This window comes from Hoplias malabaricus, chromosome 14 (genome assembly GCF_029633855.1).
Source record: "Hoplias malabaricus isolate fHopMal1 chromosome 14, fHopMal1.hap1, whole genome shotgun sequence".
In the NCBI taxonomy this organism is placed as follows: Eukaryota; Metazoa; Chordata; class Actinopteri; order Characiformes; family Erythrinidae; genus Hoplias; species Hoplias malabaricus.
Genome location: NC_089813.1, coordinates 12,601,813 through 12,624,430, shown reverse-complemented (window position 1 = coordinate 12,624,430; position 22,618 = coordinate 12,601,813). Strand labels below are relative to the sequence as shown.

Sequence of the window (22,618 nt, the reverse complement as noted above, 5' to 3'; positions counted from 1 at the left end):
ATGTCCTGTGTGGTTGAAGAGGTGTTTACATGGCTTTGTAAGAGGTTACCTGAGTTCTGATCTTTGCTTCTTTGCTATCACAGTACCCTAAAATCTTCTACTCTGGGAAGATTAGATGGCATTCAGCCACAAGAATATTGGTATTGTAACACGTTATTAACACCACCCAAAGATACTGGATGGTTTTTCAACACTCTGGAGAACATACTTCCAAGGCACCTCAGCCCAAGTAGCTGGAGAGTGTTATACCCCTCTAGCCAGTGCTTGGCATTGAGTGCAGTGATCTTATTTGCGCTTGCTCCAGATTTCATGATTTTGCGATGGAGCTTATAAAAGCTATGTGTGCTCTTTAATGCCTGTGTCCAAAAGGAGTGCACTTTATTATTTCTATTTCTACTAGGGCTGTGCCATATTTGAAAAAAAAATCCATATTCAATAAAAAACAAAAAATCCATATTGGGATAATAACAATATTCTGACTTGTTTACGTAATGATGTCCTTCAGCTTCACATAGTATGGCATATTTTTGTTACGTGAGAAGTTTATGCACAACAACAAGTACTGAGGAAGTTGGCTTTGTGTTGGAAGGGTTTGCTCCAGAAAGGGGAGTGAGTTCAGTAGTGTGGAGGTTGTTTGATCACAGAATATACAATATACAACAAACCATGGTAATATGTAAGACATGCAAGAATCTGTAACTACAAAACAAAACTGATTTGTTTCATCACCTCAGGAAGAGGCACCCAGTTAAGTACTAGCAAAGTCAAAAATGCAGGTAGGAGAGCTAAGCAGCCAATGCAACACTACACTGACTTAGAAAAGCACAGATTTTGTAGTTATTTACTGTGAAGTATTTTTTGCTGTATTTTCTTAAAATATTTTTTATAAAATTTAATCTTAAAAACACATTACAAACATTTTTTTAAAACAAATAACAATTTTTTCCTCTTACATTTATACTTATTATACTTTAAAATGTATTTTGTTGCAATAGTATGTTCTTGAAATTAATATGATATTTTTCAGTGTTTTATATTTCGCCAAGGATACCATTATCACAAAAATGCCCTGAAATATCATGATATTTTTTTAGGGCCATATTGTCTATGCCTATTGTCTTAAGTACATGTGTATATAAACAGACATAATAGGTGAAACTGACACAAAATAATGCACACAAACAAAAATCAGTTGTGCTGTTTGTTTTGTGCTGTTCTTGTGTCTGGGGATTAAGTTTAGCTACTGACCTCTTTTTTTTTTTTTTTTTTTTTTTTTTTTTTTTTTTTTTTTTTTCATTGACACCCACACAAACACTCAGTGTCTGGGGGATTACACCTGGCCTTTGCTCTCATACATGCGCCTTGGCTGGGCAGGTCCGGCAGGCTGGAGATTTGCTGTTATTCTGCTCTAAGCCTTCAAGCAGTACAGGTGCCATTATATGCTAGGTACCCTACACTCTCTCTCACTCCATTTGGCTTTCCTGGAATATTCACTTGCTTAGAAAAAAAACAAAAAACAAGAAGTCATCGAGGGTAATTGGCAGAAAAGTGACAGACCCTTTCCCTCCTTGAAGGGAGTATTGGGAATGCTGATGGATTGATATGTCAGAATTCATGTGGTGGAAGTGCTGTAGCTGAAAAGCAAGCCTTCATGCTGACCCTGTGGAGAAAGTATGGGAATAGGCAGCTCCTTTGCACCGAGATCAGACCAGATCTTTACAATAAGGTATGTATTAGCCTTCGCTTAGAACGTAGTACAGTGGGGGATGTTTTGCAAAGACTGGTTTCACAATTGTCTGGAAGAACTAGCTACCAATTTGTTGACATAACGTAGGCTGCCTGTCGTTACTCTTATTGCGAGATCTATTCGCCGCATGTGTTTCGAATTGAGACGTGCAGTGCTCTGTTCAAGATCTGTCCAATATTCATTTTGATCGTGGAACAGGCTGACACACTGATGTATATACACGCTGGGAATGAGACACACATGAGAAACATAAGCCTTGCGTTTCACTCTGAGAAACAGCTAAGCATATGTTTGCCATATCCATTTTGCAAGAGATGCTCTGATTTTATATATATATATATATATATATATATATATATATATATATATATATATATATATATATATATATATATACCCTCTCAGTTAAGGTCTCCATTGCATTGATTTTGTTTATTTCCCTGTTTATTTATTTCTCTGTTTATTTCCCTCTTTAATGATGGCTGCTTATTCTCCTCTTTGGTCTAATCTGAAGTGGACTCATGTCTTGACATGTGTGTTTTATTTTAAAATATTGGTTCTTTTGTTTCTCACATTATGAGAAGTGACATTTCCACATACTACCATCTACCCCAGCTTTTACAAATGGTTTTCTAGAAAATTTCGTAGATGATGGCTTATATCTTCATAGGCTCAAGTCATACGTCATTTACTCATACAATGTCTTTTTACTCAACATATTTATAAAATTAGGTCTTTAAAGCACAGATTTTATTCTGAAGGATAAAGAATATTATTGTATTTATGTAAATACATTTTTTTTGATTATCCACAATTTTGAGTTTTGTGGACTGTTGAAATGAATGTGCAAAGAATATATAAGTATAAAATAAACAAAACAGTGAAAGTTTAAATGATTCGAGTGTTTTAAAGACATTTTAACATGTTATAAAACCCCTTTCTTATATACTCAAATCAATTTAAAAAAAACAAGATCAAAGCATTTCATTTATAAATGATCTTGTTTGTCACATACATTCTACATAAATATCACTAACTTTTAAAAGTTAATCATATTGTATTGTTCTTCTTATAGTAGAATGTGCAAACCTCTACAGGCCAATTTTCCCAAGGATTTGGTTGTGTGTAATTGTGAAAAAGATGATAAGGAATATGTTTGATAAATGCTTGCTTTTTAAACCATACACAGTGTGTAAAATGTACATCCTTCTCCTGAACTCAGAGTGAGCTTGGCACCAAGGCAGAACCTCTCGCGGATCATCCTTAAAGGAATCTTCCAGGGAGTGAAGGTCGTGCGTGGACCCGACTGGGATTGGGGAAATCAAGACGGTAGGTTGGAGGTGTCATGAACCACTGGGTGCACATTAACTCATTTACTCTACACATTTAAGTAGAAGTTCTTTTTCATGGTCCCATACTGTATTTTCAATTTATCCCATTCCATCTGAGAGGATAAACATAATGGCGTAACACTGATGAAGTAGATTGATTGGTATATAGCTCTGTCTCATTACATTCAAAGCCAGCTCAAGGTTTGAGTGTGTTTTCTTGTGGTTGGGGCCGGGACTCCTAATTAGCCTTTGAAGTAACTGGTGGCGTCTGTGCAACAGATGTATTCCCCCACCCCAAAAATAACAAAAAAAGGGCACGTCCCCATGTCAGGGGAACTCAAACTATGTACTTCTAACAGCCATTTGCTTTTGGTGCCACAGTGAAGGTTAAAGGGTATCTAAATTCAGCCCTTAGTAAACCACAGTAAAATGAAAGTTTGTCCCCTGACATTATGTCTCTTTAAGTGGAAATAGCTCGATATAGTTCCCTGCTTGTTGCTTATGTACTGTTAGAAAATCTTGCATATTTTCTGAGGCATAAAAATACAAAATGGTGTCACATTATTTTTTCCTCCGGTTGAGATATTGTGTTGCCAGCCTCAGCCAAGAGAACTTTGTATCTGCCATTTTACATGTTTTTAGACATCATTTGAGCTAGAAGCCTCTGCACTTTGTCTTTTGAAGTGGTCTTTTTAAATCATTTCACCCTGAGTAATGTCTTTGATGCTGAATGAGTCAAAATGTCCATGCTGTTTTTCTGTTCTTTTCTTCTTGGGGGCTGTTGGTGATAATTGATCTTTCAGTGTGTGACGAAACAGTGCTTCTTTCTCCTTGTCATTTGTTTTTCTCACTGTTTCATAGAACAGAATATTCCTTGTCTTATGATCTTGCTTGTTTATTTACTGTGCATCAGTATCTAACTGTAATGTTGTGATTTTCTAGTTAGCTCGTAGTTTTCTATACATGTTGTGCTTATGGACTTAGGAAGTAGGGGTAGTTCATAGAGGTAGTATTTAAATTTTTTTATGATGGATTTTGAGTATTATTTTTGTGCCTATGTTTCCATGTTTAAAGTGTGTTTTTTTAATAGCTTGCTTATTGAATAATCTCTCTCACACTCACACACACTTATATATAGGGCTGGACAGTATGGACAAAATTTATATCACGATATATTACTTAATATTGTTGGATACAAGAAACATTACAATAACATCAAATATAAATCTCTTTGTAAATATTAATATTATTAAACTGACTTTAAATTGGAGTGCAATAAACTGATGGCAGTGCCAGATGCTGTAAATGTATATTGTAAAATTGAAAATGTTTTAAAATGATGCCCTTTTATATTGTGGTATATATTGATTTTGAATTATTGTCCACCTCTACATATACATCCCGAATTTCAAGGCCAAATTAAAATGTTCTCAAACAGTTTGTTCTTCATGTCTAATCTTATGCTGAGTTCCCTGCCCGGTTCTGCATTTGCATCTGTGTTGTCCATGATCAGGAGGAGAAGGGAAGATTGGGAAGGTGGTAGATATTCGAGGTTGGGACCAGGAATCGGGCCGCAGTGTGGCTAGCGTCACTTGGTCAAATGGGACCACCAACGTCTACAGAATGGGTCACAAGGGAAAGGTAGACCTCAAATACGTGTCTGATGGGCAAGGAGGATACTATTACAAGGAGCACCTCCCCAAGCTAGGTAAGAATAAGAAAATAATGAAGAACAATTGGAGCAGACTATAATCTCTTTTCAAGGATTTAGTTGGTGTCCTAACATTGAAGGTTAAAGTACCAATGAAGACTGAAAAATCTTTAAAGAAAATTAGGGTGAAAATGTCATTTACACAGGTTTTCATTTACCTCAGGCGAGATCGATCATCTTGCTTTAGTGGAAGCATTTACTTTTATTTGCACTTGGCAGTCTAAATGTGCTATTCATTTGTGTTCAGGTGAACACGCAGAACTGCAGAGGCAGGAAAGTGCTGATGGTCACACATTCCAGCAAGGAGATAAGGTCAAATGTCTGCTGGAAGTGGACATCCTTAGGCAAATGCAGGAGGGTCACGGAGGGTGGAACCCTAAAATGGCAGAGGTAAGGGACCACAAAATGTAGTGCTTTTACATTTTTATTTAAAAACATAAAAATTTCCAAATAAAAGTGTACAATGTGATAGTTACTAAAATCCCCATCTGTATTATGCCTTATTATTTTATATAGGATAAAATATATATAGGGTAATGTAAACATGTTGCCATTTTTCTGTCATTTTGTCCCTTCAGAAATTAAATCTACTGGCTGTTACAAAACCTCATATCAATCTGATCATTTTAGTACCATTCCAGACATGCACTATCTTGCCTTTTAATGCTTGTGTGGATTCCCAAAATACACAATAGATGCTGTGAAATAGCCTCTCCACTATTTCCTCGGTCAGGATCTTAGAAATGTATCGCCACACTCTGGGAGAGAGAAAGATCATAACCTTTTAGTAAATTATTACCTTAAATTTACCATTTCTAATTATTGTAAACCATATTACCACATGTGACTCTAACATCTAGATTTACAGAAAATACAATCAGTAGAAACTCTTTTTTGTTCTTAAATCATTTTATTGTTGTACACTGAAGGCACATGGAAACATTGTGTTACAGAGAGCCACTGATAAACCAGTCCAGTTGAAACAGGGCTGTAGACAACACTAATTCAAATGGAATTCAAAGCAAGGGTGCCTGAGTCCAGTCCTGGAACGCTACCTCTCTGGGAAGACACACATGGCTCTAATATTCAGATGCTCTTAAAGGATTTGATTTAACTGTATTAGATTTGGTAGATTTAGAGTTGGACCCAAACTGTGCAGAAGTGTAGATCTCCAGAAATGGCACTGGGCAGTCCTTCTTTAATGTATTGTTTTAAACCAGTTATTTATTCAAGTTTTGAATAATGCAAGAGGTTTTTTTTTTTCTAAACTTTTAACGTTTAGAACCTTTCTGTTGACAAACATTTAATGGTTTGCACCTTATTTCTAAGCACTGCACAGTTGTGAAAGAAGTGTAAAACTAATAGAAACTCACTGAACTCAGTTAGCAGCTTGTATTAATGTTATTTTTTTTTAAATGTTGGGTTTTTTCCTGTCTGTAGTACATCTGCAGAATCGGGACAGTGCATAGGATAACAGACCGAGGGGATGTAAGAGTCCAGTACAGTAACAATATACGCTGGACTTTCCACCCTGGTGCGCTGACTAAGGTAAGTAGAGCCAGGTCCAGTGGGATCTCAGCACAGTAAAGGCAGCTCATGATGGATAACTGAGGGGAACACCAAAAGGGGAAGGCGTAGAGTGGGAATGGCTGGGTTACACTGTATGTGTTTTACAGCTGTGCGAGTTCTCCATTACATAAAAAGGTTATTAAATAACACTCTGGTCTAATTTTAAACCTCTCACTTCAATTAAATTGAAGCAAGTCTGATTTGTCATATTTTAACCCACCGTAACTGGATGAGCTATTTTGTTCCTTGTACAATCTTCATATTACAGTACTCATGGTTTGTGTAGGCTTAAAGCCAACAACAGGAATCTATTAATAGTCTGTGTAAAGCAGTACAAGACACAACTGCAGTATGCAACATTTAGCAATAACAGCTAAACAATTAATTTTGCAAATATATCTAGCCTTTTCACTGTTTTATTATTAGCCTGATTATCAATATGGATAGATTTGTGTAATCTAAATATTATTACAGGTACATTAATTTGATAATAACATCTAAACAATGGACGCTGACGCATTTGTGTAATCTACATATGTACATCGCAGGTCTTATTACACAAAGGCCAAACTGACCCTCTCTTTTAATGCCCATTGTGGGGAAGACCATTTTTAAATCCATAAACATGACTCAGATGGCAATGTGTGTTAGTGTCTGATTGTAATGAATGAGTTTTGTAACACATACATGTGTCAGTGCACTCTGTGTTTGTGATTAGGTAAATCCTCAGCTATCCCTGGCTGATTGGTATTTGAAGAAGTTACTCAGTCCCAGAATAGTGCCTTACCTCTAGATGCCCTGTCTTGTCTGTTAATGCTCTCTCACGCTATCTTTCTTTCTTCATTTATTCATCCATTTATATCATCTCTCTCTCTCTCTCTCTCTCTCTCTCTCCCTCCAGGTGAATACTTTTGCAGTAGGTGAGTTGGTGAGGGTCCTGGACGATATTGAGAATGTGAAGAGACTACAAGCTGGCCATGGAGAGTGGACAGACAGCATGGCATCTGTACGTTCCTCAAGCCTGACACATACGTAAATGATTTGTTAATGGTGCAACACACTGAGTAGCACACTACACCTCTTAGTAGCACTTTCACAGGAATCATAATTAAACACTTCTTAATCAAAGTAAAGAAACTCTGTTGATTGGTACATTTCACACATTTGAAATACAAGAGGTTTCTGTTCTCCAGATGTTGTGGCAAAGCTTGTTTTACATAATCAGTGTGTGCTAAGCCAAAATAAATCATGTTCTTTTCTCAGTTAATATTTATATTGCTATCAACTGGAAATGTATGATTGTATTAGACAGAAGAAATTAATTGAAGTCTGTAAATATGAAACGTCAGGAAGCTGATCTCATGTCTACCATGGCTTTAAGTGCTGACACCATGGAAGGAGTTAGTAGGTTCCCATGGCTCCATTATAAACATAACTTTTTAAAAAAAAAAAAAAGTTAAAATCCCATGGCTTATTTTGTGATATTATTTATGACATGGAAAGTTTATGAATGCTTGTGACCCTTAAGTAGATAAGTGGTTAAAGACAATGAATGAATGAATGAATAAATGAATGAAAACTTTATGATAACGAGGTTTAAAACAGAAATTTGTTAGTCTTAAGATAAGATTGACATTGTGCCTACTGTCGACTTAACAGGCTCTGAACTGTTAAGAATAATCCTGCTTATTTCACTATAAATAAGTTATTAATCTTGTATTTCCTGTACTCTCTGGAAAAGAGAAAGCTTTTTGACGTGGTGAACTATTGGCAAACATTCTGTATTGATGTATTGATTTATTTAATGTATGTTTTATAGTGTATAACGTCTTATCGTGCGCGTCATGTGCTGTTGAAGGTTACTCTAGTGCTATATATTGTTCCTACATAGAATGTGTAGCATTAGGCACGTAACAGTTATGAAACATGGAGAAAAGCCCTCTGATCTAAATTGGCCCAGAGTCACTTTTGCGCAGATTGCCTTAACTGTTTTAGACACTTGACTAAGATTAGCTTTGTAACGGTGTTGATATAAATAATTAAAAGCTCTAGTAGAAAAGACGGCAAATATTTTACTAAGGACTGGGAGATGAAATGGAGCTGGGTTGTTCCCCATTCATCAAGATAACACTGTTTGTGCGGGGTGTGTTATCAGGCTCTGGGGCAGGTTGGCAAGGTGTTGAAGGTGTATGCGGATGGTGACCTACGCGTGGCTTTCGGAGGACAAACCTGGACCTTCAACCCTGCCTGTCTGTCTGCCCAGCCGGGCGAAGTGGACGCAAATCTAATGACAGCAGAGAATCCCAGCGAATCAGGAAGTAAGACCTTGCAAGAAGCAGTTAAATGCTATGAACATGCCTGTGTTTTTCAGCATGTAAAATTATTTGGTTTGCATTATGACTCTCATTCCTTCTTTGTTTTTGTTTTTTTGCCATTTATCCCTTTACTGTCCACTGAATGATATAATGTGAACTAATCATTTCTCTCTTCATATATTCACCGATTGTTCTAACTGAAAGCAATATTTATGCATTTACCTATTCTTCCATGTCCTGGATTTCATTTGTCTACTCATTTGTGTACTCATTGTAACTTTTCAGCAGCATGTTGTGTCTCAGTGTCAAGCAGACTCAGTCTTTCTCTCTCCCTCACAGTGCGGGGTGTGCAAAGAGCATTTGTGTAATGTGTGCCACTTGTACATGGTGACATTTTGACTCATTCTGCTGGTCCGCTCTGTCGGTTCAGCTTTCGAGCCGCGAGAAAGGAAATGCTGAATGTGATTAACTCGCCTGTCTTTTTTTTTTATTCCCTCTTTGTCTCCCTCCCTTCCTTCCACCTTGCCCCTTTCCTGTGCAGGTACGGTCATTTCTGTCCTGGAGAAGCTGCTGTCTCAGTCCACGGAGCAGGATAACCCTGGGCGCCTTGTTATCGAGGCTGCACACGGCAGCGCAGCTAAAGTCCGCGAATTACTGCAGAAACATCCCGACAAGGTGGGTGACCATAATGTTAAAGCAGACACGTTTCCTCGCCTGCTTTGAGCAAACCACAAGTTCTGAAGCCGATGTTACAAAGCATTTACACTTAACACAGATTTATCCCAGATTATCATGGGATTCATTACTCAAGTGTGTTGGCATTGGTTTCTTCTTTGTGCTCCGGTTTCCTCCTCACTACAACTCCCTACATTTGCCAACTTTGGAACATGTTAAAGTCGTAAATGACTCTGGATAAGAGTGTCTGCCAAACGCCTGAATGTAAATATTCTGAGGAAGATCTATTCTCAGTCTATTCCTTGAAATGTCCTATTTTTAATCAGTGTGAGTTACTCAACATCCTCCTAATTCTGAAATTTTGCACTGAAAAAAGAGCACATGGATTTTCTCACTTTCATCAACACATTTTCACACTTTCACAACACGCTAACTTTAGCCTTTTGGGTTTGAATCGTCTCAGGATTAACGTATACATAAGAAAAATGTAACATTGATTTGTTTCATTGTAGTCATCTACATTTCAGAAATCTTGCAGCAGGGAACACATGCTTTTATCATTTATGTCTAGAGGTTCCTACAATGATATCCCTATGGTTCGTTCTTTAGGTTTTGGAGAAATAAGACAATACTTATTTTTTTAATGAATACAATATTAAAATTATTAGGTGGAGAAGCAGTCCTAAGGAAAAACTTAAGGAAACATTTTAGTCAGTGAGATGCATTTGAATATTTGGCTGATAAATGAATCATTTGAATTGTCGATGTGTATGAAATATTACTGCTTTTAAATGTTAGAAATGACAAGACTGGTATTACTCCAATCCAATCCAGAGTGTCAGCAGGCAGTAATCTAAATAAGGTACAGAAGTAGCATTGCTTATGTAACTGTTCACAAAAATGGGATTATACAATTTAAATCTCAGTGTGGTCCAGTCTTAGCCTAAATTGCATAGTCATGAAAATTAATTATTCTGAACAGTCATTTGTTTAATGTTTGTGTAGGAAGCTCACTTAGTATGTGAAAGCAATAACCTTCATATACTGAGAGACTGACTGTTTTATGACTTTGCAGGTGGACATAAAGAACCAGGGAAAGACAGCCCTGCAGGTGGCTGCACACCAGGGCCATATGGAAGTGGTGAAGGTGCTGCTTCAAGCCAACAGCAGCATAGAAGCCAAGGATGAGGATGGAGACGCAGCGCTTCACTACACAGCGTTCGGGTAAATATTCAACACTAATCTTCCACTGGAATTTATTATGAACATTTGTGATTTTTACAAAAAAAGTCTCAAATCACTTTACTGTGGCAATATTACAAGTGACACGCATTATGTATCTCATTCATTTGCCTTGCTTACTTAATTTGTAGGCAAATTAATACTTTTGCTAGCCATTTCACTTTTTTGGTTTGTGTTCAAAATGTCATTGGTGTAAGTGTGTCCTTGGGAACAGCTTCTCCATGAAAGAGTAGTTCTGAGCTCAAACACCTCCGTGTTCCCATTAATGAGGTTTTTAGCTCATCTAAAAACAGACTACATCTCGTGCTCTCTGTCCCTCCATTAGAAACTGATGGAACTAAACATGTATTAATCATTGAATTAAGGGATAATGTCAATAACTCCAAGATAGCTTTATGATGGTTAAGCTGTAACATCTGGAAAGCCACAAAAATACTATAGCTCCACTTAGAAGATTAAAGGTGTTTAATTCAGCATAGTACAGTGAATAATGGTGAAATTGTGAAGCTGGTACTCTCTGAGAGGGTCTGTGAGCTCTGTGAGGCCTAAGAAACTTATCAGTTACTCTGAAGAAGCCCATTGTTAACTAGCAGCATTCTGGTAAACATCACACGTACGCTTTTTTTTTTTTTTTTTTTTTTAAAACAAAAGCTCTCACAAAAAGTCAAAAGTCTTATTATCAAAGAACCTGCTGGATCCAAGGCAGAGGCCTGAGACACCGATCGTTTTTAACTTCTTCTTTAAATGATAAAGGCTGCTTTAGTAGTGGATAGGGCAGCTGCCAGAAGGGCTGAGGCCTTACAAAAAGATAGTTTTTTGTAGAATTGATGTACTCCGTGGCTTGAAAATTATGGAAGCACTGTGGATAATGGCGTAACACTTAATAAATAATCAGGTGATATGGAAATAATAATCAAGGGGTATGATATATTTAAGAAGGACAAGGAGAAGCCAGGTTTTGACCCCTACTTGCCCAACAAAGTGTATAAAAACTGGATTTTCTCGGCTGGTCAGTCCTGCCTGGACTCGGAATGAACACTTATTTTGAAAGCATCAACTCTTCAAATAAAGCTCGAAGCCTATACCCTTTATTAACCTGAAGTCTGCATCAGGACTTTTTTTTTTAATGTAGTGTACTGGTAACTTCTTAAAGGCTAAGCACCACTTAATGGACCTCCATGAATATTTCACATTATTTTAGTTACTGACATATATAAGTATGAATTAAAATGAAAATAGCAGCTTAATTTGCTTTAAAACTGACAATTTTATTAAATTGACGGAGAAACCAGAGCTAGCTACGGAAATTCTTGAACGCACCCGTGTGACGTCACTGGAGGACAACAGCTGAACAATGCCGGGGTAAAACACCGTTATGACTGACTGTTATGACAGTATCTAGCTAAATAACCAACATTATTCATGACAATAGCCTAGCAATAAGCTAAACTCAAATTTAGAGGTACCGTTATTCTTGTAAATGTGATCGAAGTCGAACTCGAATTCATCCGACACTATAAACCTCCGTAATGCAGCTACGTAGCCGAGTATAATCTGAGCCACCGAGTTTAGCAAGTCAAGCTAACGTTAACTAACACCAACTAAAACAGGCGAAGTGAGTGTCCTTACCCTGTTTACCCCCATGTTACAGAGGCTCTTGAACGCCTTTCGTTGGTTCCTTACATGCCCATATTGTTGGAAAAGCACCAGTGAAATGAGCTACAGATAACGGAGTGAGCGGATGGTCCTTTCCAAAGTGCCCGTTTAAAGTTGACAAATTTAGTCCATTTTCTGGATATTTTGGGATCTTTGGGCCATTTGTGCACAGATGGCCCACTGTACATTGAATGATTGCAGCCAAAAACAACACACCTTTTCGTCATTTTTCATTAAATTAAGTGCAGCTTCTAGAGTTGTTGTCCACCATCTACGTCACAGGCAAGACGCTTATTAGAGTTTCCGAACACTGTTGGGGGAGGGGGGGGGGGTACCAATGGTCTTTTAAACCTTATTCCTTGAATTAGTAAGAAATAACATGTTTTCTGACTATCAATAAACACAAGTTAGGAACTCAAATTCCACTGTATTTATTTGTTTGACACTTTCATAGAGCTGGTGCTTAGCCTTTAATAGTCGTGATTGAAGTGACAGGAGACATTAACTGACAAAATGTCATTTACTGCAACCTTTTGAGGTCTTTACTTGTCAAAACTGCCATTGTAACAATACAGATGTCTCCACTGAATTAATCTTGCATTTTTACATTCAAGCCTTGCTATGATTCTATAGGCACTGTCAGTGCTGAGACTCTCACTTAATAAATCTAATTCATGTACATCCATCATATTGTTACGTATGAGTTGTGGGCTTTGTAGAATTAATTGTGTGTGTGTGTGTGTGTGTGTGTGTGTCCTTGTGGTTGCTGCAGGAACCAAGCGGAGATAGCGCGTCTGTTGCTGAGCAAAGGGGCAAATGTCAACCTGCTGAACAACTCCATGTGTACTGCCCTCCACATCGCAGTCAACAAGGGTTTCACCGATGTAGTGAGGGTGCTGACCGAGCATTCAGCCGATGTTAACCTGCAGGTGTGTGAAGTCAGTTTATGTTTCATTTTTTTCCTCGTTTTATTTTCTGCAGTTTAACTCTCTTCCATTCAATACATGTCTTACAAAACAAATAACATTTGGAAGCTTTATTAAAGCAGGTAGTGTCGCAGTCACACAGCTCCAGGGACCTGGAGGTTGTGGGTTCAAGCCCTGCTCCGGGTGACTGTCTGTGAGGAGTTTGGTGTGTTCTCCCTGTGTCCGTGTGGGTTTCCTCCGGGTTTCCTTCCACAGTCCAAAAACTCATGTTGGTAGGTGGATTGGTGATTCCAAAGTGTCCGTAGGTGTGAGTGTGTGTCGCCCTACGAAGGACTGTTGCCCCATCCAGGATGTGTTTCCACTTTGTGCCTAATGATTCCAGGTAGGGTCCGGACCCACCACGACCCTGAACTGGATAAGCGATTACAGATAATGAATGAATGAATGAATGAAGTTTACCAATGATCAATTGAGAGTTTAGATTTTCTGTCCCCACTGGAACCAAAATCAATTACAAAGAAGGACCTATCAATTAATCAAAATGTATTCATATTGCGTTTTTTATAACTGAGGTCACAAAGCAGATCAGAAAATCCCAACGCGAGCAAGCCGAAGGCAACAGTGGCAAGGAATAAAACCTTGGGAGGAGCTAAGACTAACAAAGTGGACCCATCCTCCTCTGATCAAACTACTGATAGAAATTGACAGTTTCACCAGTTAAGTCTGTCATTATGCTACAGTGTAGGTATTAGAGTATTAATGTAAGTGTACTGGAAGTATCGGGATTAAAGCAATAATAATAAAAATAATGAAAGTAATGATAACAATAATAATACCAATAATCATAATAAGTGATAGGGTCATCAATCTGGGGCAACAAGAATAGTGCTGGAAGCATCAGTCTGAGTGTCGCTAAACCGAGTCAGTTTCTACTTCAGTGTAATTGATGTTAGAGGCTGGCAGCAGTAGATGGAGGGTGAGCAGCTGGTCTGGTGTGGACCACAGAAAAACAAATTTTATTGTATTGGCTACATTTTCTCCCTGATTTCCTATAACCCACAAACTGAGCAAATATTTTAATAATGGTTACATTGTTTGAACACTAGCATCTGCAACAGTTACCCATACACACCCCCGTCACACTGACACACACAAATTCAATGTCCCTCAAATGACACTCTGGTGTGTGTTAAGTCACACTAGCATTAGTCACAACCAACAATCTAAACAGAGCTGTCGTAACACAGTACTTCTTAGTTCTCTACCACCCATAGTCACACTGGCCTGGCACCTTAATATCATTTTCACACACACAGCTTGTGATCTCTGCGGCTCTCTGGCTTGAGGAGAGAGCTCTAACTTCATTAAGAGCCATTAGACCGTTGTCTGATTGTGCTTTGGGTCTTTGCTGGAGAAGAGCCTTATGGTAGTGCAGTAGCTCAGTGCTGGACGGGACACACTGCTAGACTGCTCTGTTCGGGCCCTGTACTCCACATTTTCCACTTGAGCTGTGGGAGCTCAGCTGGAGCGGAAAGGCTCCCTGGAGGAATCTTCAAATACACACACAGACACACACAAAAACATAAATACATACATATACACACAGTACTGGGCAAAATTCTTAGGCACTAAAGCGTACTTAAAACTGCTTATCTTGGCAATGTCTGTGTTTATGCCTGTAAAATCACCATATTTATTACTGGGATAAATGCAAATGCAAATATATTTAAGAGGGGACATCTGGCTGATATCTTGTGATCTAGAAAAACAAAGTTAACTTTGCGATTTTTCTTTGAAGCTTCCACTTATTTAAGATAATGAAGGATTGATTAGCCAAATCAGGCACTGAATAATAGCTACCAGTTGTTGTTATTTTATTAGCGATATAAGTGATACTTGTACTTATTGCCTTGATACTTTGCCCTTTTTTGTAAATTTTGTAATAAACATACTCTTCAAGTACTTTTTGATTTAGATTTATTGCATCACAATGGAAGGTTTGCTTAGTATGTAGTGAATGCTGTTATTGTATGTTAGTTATTGTTCAGTGTCTATTTTTTGATGCCAACAGCACCGCTAATGTGGGCAAGCACAGAAATGAGCCTTTACATAATGCTACATTCAACTGCCCTCCGCTCCAGGCATGTGCTCACTGCCCCCTAGTGTTCACAGTTGTCTGTGTGTAAATGTGTGTTTCACTGCACGGATTGGGTTAAATGTGGAGAACAATTTCCTCTGTGTGCAAGCACAGTGTCCAATAAAGTGATTCTAAATCTAACTAAATCTGTAATAATGAAATAAAATAATAAAAATGAAAAGTCTCTCTGGATAAAAGCTTCTGCCAAATGTCAAAAATATAAATGTAAAACTCACATAGTATAAATTAACAATTAATAAAATATAAAGATTTAGCCAAATTAATCCAGATTTGCCATTTGTACTGTACATTTGAGTGTATAAACACAGGTGTGTGGCACAAAGACACACACACGTGCAGGGTAACACAGCCTGTGTTTGCTGGGTCAGTAGGGTGAACATTGCTGTGGGCGATGCAGCTGCACGCATCAATATGATTCAGCAGTCTATTCACTCATCTGCCTCCAGACAACATACATTTGCATTGCCTCTCTATTAATGTTAACATTAGACACACATGCTCTTGACCTGCACCGCAGCGCTGAGAAAAAAAAAAGCCCTGGGACATGACTAGCTAGTACAAGTAGTTTCCATAGCAAAAATCAATGGAGGTGGCTTTCATAAACCACAGAAAAAATGGATGAACTGAAGCTGGTTCACATGTGTAGATAAGTGGACCGTGCCGCAGGCATACCAAGACGAACTGTTACCGCAAGACAAAGTGAATGTGTGTGTAATCATCCTGATGAGCCAGAGAGAGAGAGTCCATTGCCAGATAGCCAATGGTGTTTAATTTCCAGCAGCTAGCAGCCTTGAAAAGCTGATTCTGCCAAAAGACTCGGGTGTGGAACACTGGAGCCCTCTGGTATGGTGCCATGGGAGAAGTGCACACTGGGCTTTTTAACAAATGGATGTCCTAGCTCTCGCTCTCTCTCAGTCCATGCATGCAGACAGAAGATGTCTACAGGTATAGTTTGATGCTGTTAAGCTCAATGATGTGGCTAAAAATAAAACTATACTTGTTAGGGACGTGCATTTTGAACTGATTATGATATTTGAGTATTCTTATGGGTCAATAAACAGTTAATCATTTCACCTCAGTGCAAGGAAAGGAAAAAAATATTGATGTTGGGCCGTAGGCTGATATTTTCAGGTGACAGCGCTGGTGTTGCAAAAACAGTAAATAACACACAGAGGGGTGCATTTATAAATGAATTATTCATTCATGAATCATACATGAATGGTTTCATTATTGAAAAATAAACACACAAATCAGATGAGTCACTGTGATAAAACTAACTGGTACAGCAGTGGATAATGATATGGACTCGTCCTCTTAAATGTGCTCTTGTCCTCAGTGAATGATTTCTGACTTTTCTCATTGTTCTGGATCTATCTAACATCAGTTGAGCTGTGGAGGCCTCTTCATGAACTTGAGCCTTTGCCATTGACATTAGGTGGTGCATCTTGCCCTCCGTCTCCTGTTGCTTAGGACCCATCTCCCACCACCAACTCCTCCTTCTCCAGTCAGATCTTCGCTTAAAACCTGTCCAGTGTTTATTACTGTACGGTGTTATATGCTGTAGGCTTGTTTTTTTGGACTTGGGAACGTTCTCTCTAAATGGAAATCATTTGCATGTGGAGGATTAGCTGAACTTGAATTGTGATTTCTGTATTTTGGTTTCCTTTGATTATTTAAGTAATTGACAATGTTTTTCACATCCCTAAACATAGTAGAGTACAATACAGTATCCTGTGATGTGTATTTCAGAATTGCAGATATTTAAAGTTTCTGTTCCGTATTTTTGCACTGATCTGCTAAACTTTTTTTCCAGTCACATAAATAAGTAGAAAACAAACATTTTCAATTCATCGCATAAGCACTATTAAATGTTTAGTCTTAAAAAAAACGTCCCCAGTTGATAGCTAAAACAGAAATGTAATGTAAAAAGGCATTATTTATAAATAATTCTAATAAACAAATTCACCAAATTTTGTTCATTTGGTGATTTGTTTGGATTAACTTTGTCTTTGATCCTTAGGACTCCTATGGGGATACACCACTGCATGACGCCATCGCTAAGGACTTTAGGAGCATCATAGAAATCCTGACTGTGGTGCCCAACATCGACTTTACCCAGCAGAACAACCGAGGCTTCAATTTGCTGCACCACGCCGCCCTGAAGGGCAACAAACTGTGAGTGGTCATGTGGTCATAAACGTACCCTGAACGCTTTGATTGCTAATGGTACATGCGTTGGAGATTCTAGTCTAGAGAATGCATTTAATGCTTGATGAGAAAGTGAGAAAATGAGGAAAGAAAATTGATAATGGATTAATGGAAAGGCATTCCTAAAAGCTTAATCAACCAAACATTAAGTATGTTGGAGGTGAATTGTTACAGTTCCTATTATTAACACGGTGTAGCACTTTTTGATTTTGAGTTCTGAGTTTTCACACAACCCTGTGGAGGGCTGTAAGAGAGCAGTAGTTATTTAACCCAGATTTGCCATTAGGAGAAAAGTGTGTCAGTCGAGCTCATGAGTGTCATAGAAGCTTTGTGCATAACCTAAAGCTAGGCCAGATGCTCAGAGGGAAAATGTGCATATACAAACAGATGGGTGTTTTTTTTTCTCTCAAGCTAAGGAAATAATCTGAGGTTATATTTCTGTAAATTGTGATATAGAGTATGCTACAAGCCTCGGAAACTTTTGACTTTATGTTCCCTTGTTTTATGCTGTGAGGCCATTTTAGTGAAAGCACACAATTCACTCTGACACTGATCTAATATTGCAGGATATTTTTAGCAGTATAAATGTATAAACGTAGTGTTCCTAAGGGCAAGTGTATATTAGTTTTTCTAAAACAACAGTGACTCCATTTACTATGGAAAAATGTGCCCCATTTCCTGTAGCTGTAGCCTTTTTGTTTTTCTTTTTTTCTTTTCCTTGTTGATGAGTAGGAGAGTAGCCCTTGTTTTCCTGGTGATTAGATACCATGTTCTCTTGATAAATTTCTCGCTGAGCTAGTGAGTATATACTTGCGGGTGGCTGTGTGTGACTCTCATCTCGTTTGTTTCGCAAGGTTCTCCTCCCTTTCCAACTTGGTTTCCACAATGATTCAGCAGTTCATTCTAGGCAGTCCCACACAATGACTGGCGTTTTGTAACAGACTGTCTCGCCCTATTATATAATTACTCCATGCAGGTTATATATGGGGGGAAAAACACCTTTTGTTTTGAATTAATCATGATTGAGACCACACTTACATAAACAACCATCCTTCATAACAGCTTCCTTTTTTTTATTTTTTTTGGAAAAATGGACTGAAAACCATCTGCAGGGGTCTGTATTTAGTCTCTTAGTAAATGGCGACAGTTTGCTGCTGTGCCAGGTTTTGCTCATTTGTTGGGAGTCCCATTTTCTTTGTATATAATAAAAGCTAAATTTCCTCTTCCTTAGGCATATGGAATATCTGTTGTATAATCTGATTAATACATCAGTAAAAAAATGAATAGCTTGTATATACTGCCCATAAACAGTGGTCTTTGACATTTTACATACACCACCCTTAAAGATACAGTAAAAAAGGGGGCCTGTTTAATTCTAGAGATAATGAGAAGTATTAAAAAAATTCTGTTGAAATATTGTTGGCACATGAATCCATTAAAAACTTAAATTAGTGGATTTCAAGGGACGGAATGCAATGCTTTAAAGTTGTTGATATGGGTTTTTTCCGAGCATAGACGCCTCTGGAGATGTCTGTATTTTAGTCGACCAAAAAGCCCCAGTTAATTAACTGTCTGAGACTGCTACAAGTAATGCTGGAGTCACAGGGCAAGAGTGTCATTTGGGACGCATCCCATCTCTCTAGCCCCTCCAGATGCTCGTTTCAGTTCCCCACACATTTCTTCACATTTTTCCCACTTCTGTGAGGTTTTTGACCCAGATTCTTTCATCACATTGGCACAGTTAAATTAAATCACCATGGCAATGAAAAGCAAATACTGTCAGAGTCACATACGCTCACACACAGACACGCACACACATTACTGTCATTCCCAGATATAGCCTAGACCTTGGAAAATACATCATGTGCATTATAACTCATGTATATAAAGCCCAGCATAGATCAGGGGTGGACATTTCTTGATTGTCAGTGCTCCTGGGTGCAATATCTCACATTTTGTTTACTAAAATCTACAGCCTGTGGCCTGAGTGGCCACTTGCTCTTTTAGCTTCCTAACAACCACTTGAATTGTCATATGTTCACAAATATCCAGCTTTAGTAACACATTGTGATATTATAGTCTGTAACAGAGATGGCAAATAAGACAGCTTTCTTCCACCGTGGCTAGATTGTTCAAATACGGGTTTACTACCAGTATCCGATTACCTCTTATTTAGGAAAACAAAATGGGTACTTAACAGCTGTAAACTGTTGAGAGTAAACAGTATGAATGAGGGTTGGGTTGGGTGGGGTTCCTTTGCTTTATGTTTTTTGTTTAGTAATTATTCAATAGCCTCAGGCACTGAAACAGTGTAAAAGTGAAGACATTTATTAAATAAATTAATAGCATATTGGTACTTTTCTGTAAAAAAAAAATGTAACATCTTTGCCTTAAAAATAATCTATTTATTTAAAAAAAAACTGACTGAATGTTACATCAGATGGTAACTGTACCATCAGAGGTTGGGGCTGCCTAGCCTGATGCCTTGTCCTGTGACTACATCTTGCCTGAAGGCTGTTTGAAATGGTCTGCTTCACAGCTGGGACATATCTATACACGTTTGAGACTTTTTTTTTTCCTTTTGTAATTTAATGTCTGAAATTTGACAGTGCAGCCTGGGGATGTCCTGGAATGTACACAACATTATATATGCAGCTGCCTGTGGTCAACAAGCGACCGGCAATATGTGGGTATACACATGCCTTGATATGGCTTTAATTATATAAATCAATAGTTGAATGATGCCCTGTGAAGGACTGGCGCCCCCTCCAGGGTGTATTCCCGCCTTGCGCCCAATGATTCCAGGTAGGCTCTGGACCCACCGCGACCCTGAACTGGATAAGGTTTACAGATAATAAATGAATGAATGAATAGTTGAATGACATTTTTATAAGTTTCTGCCATCACTAGGCCCAGACCTAACAGTCCTGGGTTGCCAGGAATCATTTAGACAACAGTTATGACTAGAGGAAACTAAAGCTAAGAATTAAAAGAAGAAAGAATTAATGTGAGAAGGATGAGAATTTACTGGGTGTCACTCACATAGGGAACACAGTATTGAAATATGTGTCTGCAATTTTCACAAGCACTGCTATAACACAATGACCTTCAGAGATCCCAATAACAATCCTTCAGGAGTGATTGATCAAGGTCTTATGAAGATAGAGGTGGGTCAGCTTGTCTGAATGATTACAGTCTCCATTCTGGCTGACTCCTGGTACTGAAACAGGTTTGTATATTATAAATACCGTGTTTATAAGAGGTTTATAAGCAGGTTTCAATATCTCATTCATTAGTGGCCGCGGCAGGTTATTCCATCAGATTACCACCTTCTATGACCGCAAGCTCTCACTGTAGGGTGCGGAACACACACATTCAACACACATACACACACATGGCCTCTTCACCAAGGCTGTCCCTGCTTCTTGTACTCGGTGCACCCTGCAGTGACAGCTTCTGCCTTGTATGGGGAGAGCGATGCTGAGTTCTCAGAGGGTGGGTAGAGAGGTAGAGAGAAAGAGAGAAACTCTCTCAGGCCAGAAGAATCATAAAACAAATGGCAGATTTGTTCTGGCAACTGTCATATGTGCAATACCGCAGTTCAGCAGCTTTGCCCTGGCAGTCATTCGCCTCTACATCAACCATAAAGAGAGAGAGTGAGAGGGTTATTAGCAAAAATGCTAAGCTGTATTTTCTCATAAATACATGCTCACGCTTTTATTTATTTATTTTTGTAGTATTGTGTTTTTAACAGTTTTTAAATATGTTTTAACGTTCACAAGTGCCTCTCAGGCCGGTATTTTTGGTCCTTCCTTCTCACCGCTTGTCTGTCCGTATTTTTTACAATTCATTTATTTATGTTTCTTACGTACCCACAGAAAACTGGTCTCGCTCCGAAACCAGTTCCGCAGATTCTTCTCGGTTTCTGCTGTTTCGGCTTAACAGGCCGGGGACCTGTGATTTGTTTGTTTTTGCATGGAAGGTATTTATTCGTTTTTGGGGAGGAAATGGAAAAACAGGGGGGAGTCCCATTTCTCTTATGACATGTGGGAAAGGGAGTGGAAAAGCAAGGGCTAGATGGAGGGGTGGCTGTGAGAATCTCATCTCTGTGGCTGGTCAGAGGGCAGTCCAATACACAGGGAGATGTAGAGAAAGCTGAGTGTTTGCATAGCTGCATGATAAAACACTGCCAGTACGTGACCACGAAGGACACAGATTAGGAGGAGGTCTGTAAAGTATGGACGAAATATCAGTGCGGCGAATATATGCATGATACATTGAAAATAATAACAGATTAGTTATTTGAAAGAACGTGAAGCCTACAAGTGCTTAGTTTCTAGCTGCCACTAATGCAACGTGACTAGATAGTTCTTTGTGCTTGGAAGAAAACACTCCTCATTTCTTTTCTTTAGCTAAAACATGCCCAAGTTGCATAATCGTGTGCTTTAAGCAAATAAGATCAATGCTTTTAGACACGCTAAATCAAGGTTGGGCAGCTCTGTGGCACTGGAGGTAGTGTCACTGTCACACAGCTCCAGGGTCCAGGGGTTGTTGGTTCGAGCCCTGCTCCGGTGACTGTCTGAGAGAAGTTTGGTGTGTTCTCCTTGTGTCCACGTGGGTTTCCACTGTGTGATCCCATGGTAGAAAAACACACGTAGGTGGATTGCCAACTCAAAATTGTGAGTGAATGTGTGTTTGTGTGGCGCCCTCTCCAGGGTGTGTTCCTGCCTTACATCCAGCGATTTCAGGTAGGCTCAGGACCCACTACGAACCTGAAGTGGTTACAGACAATGAATGAATGAATCATCAAGTGTATATACATGCTAGAATTAGTGAATGTGTTTCACAGCAGTAATATAATAGGCAAATTAAAGCATGCCACAATTGGCAGTGACCACACACACACTCATTGGGTGTGACTTGGGTGACTCTAGTAGCTTTTTGTCTGCATAAAGACTTTTCGTAATCTCTGAGCTCGCATACACACAGTCACACAGGCACAAAAAAACAGTGACTTTTTAGTGGTTGGACTTGCTGGACTCCAAGGGACTTAACTAAACAAGGACAGCCTGTTTTGCAG

The 22,618-nt window shown here is 38.7% G+C and overlaps 1 protein-coding gene across 2 annotated transcripts in view; it reads left to right on the top strand.

The window, feature by feature from the left end:
- The window catches only part of mib2 (MIB E3 ubiquitin protein ligase 2), a 72,527-nt gene that overhangs the window by 37,148 nt on the left and 12,761 nt on the right, over nucleotides 1–22,618 (top strand). For both annotated transcript variants that reach the window (XM_066643390.1, XM_066643389.1), the window contains exons 4-13: nucleotides 2,970–3,076; nucleotides 4,592–4,786; nucleotides 5,037–5,179; nucleotides 6,230–6,337; nucleotides 7,260–7,364; nucleotides 8,514–8,676; nucleotides 9,215–9,348; nucleotides 10,424–10,572; nucleotides 13,019–13,175; nucleotides 17,351–17,505. In XM_066643390.1, coding sequence (XP_066499487.1) covers nucleotides 2,970–3,076; nucleotides 4,592–4,786; nucleotides 5,037–5,179; nucleotides 6,230–6,337; nucleotides 7,260–7,364; nucleotides 8,514–8,676; nucleotides 9,215–9,348; nucleotides 10,424–10,572; nucleotides 13,019–13,175; nucleotides 17,351–17,505 — 1,416 coding nt within the window. The remainder of the gene's footprint in view (nucleotides 1–2,969; nucleotides 3,077–4,591; nucleotides 4,787–5,036; nucleotides 5,180–6,229; nucleotides 6,338–7,259; nucleotides 7,365–8,513; nucleotides 8,677–9,214; nucleotides 9,349–10,423; nucleotides 10,573–13,018; nucleotides 13,176–17,350; nucleotides 17,506–22,618) is intronic.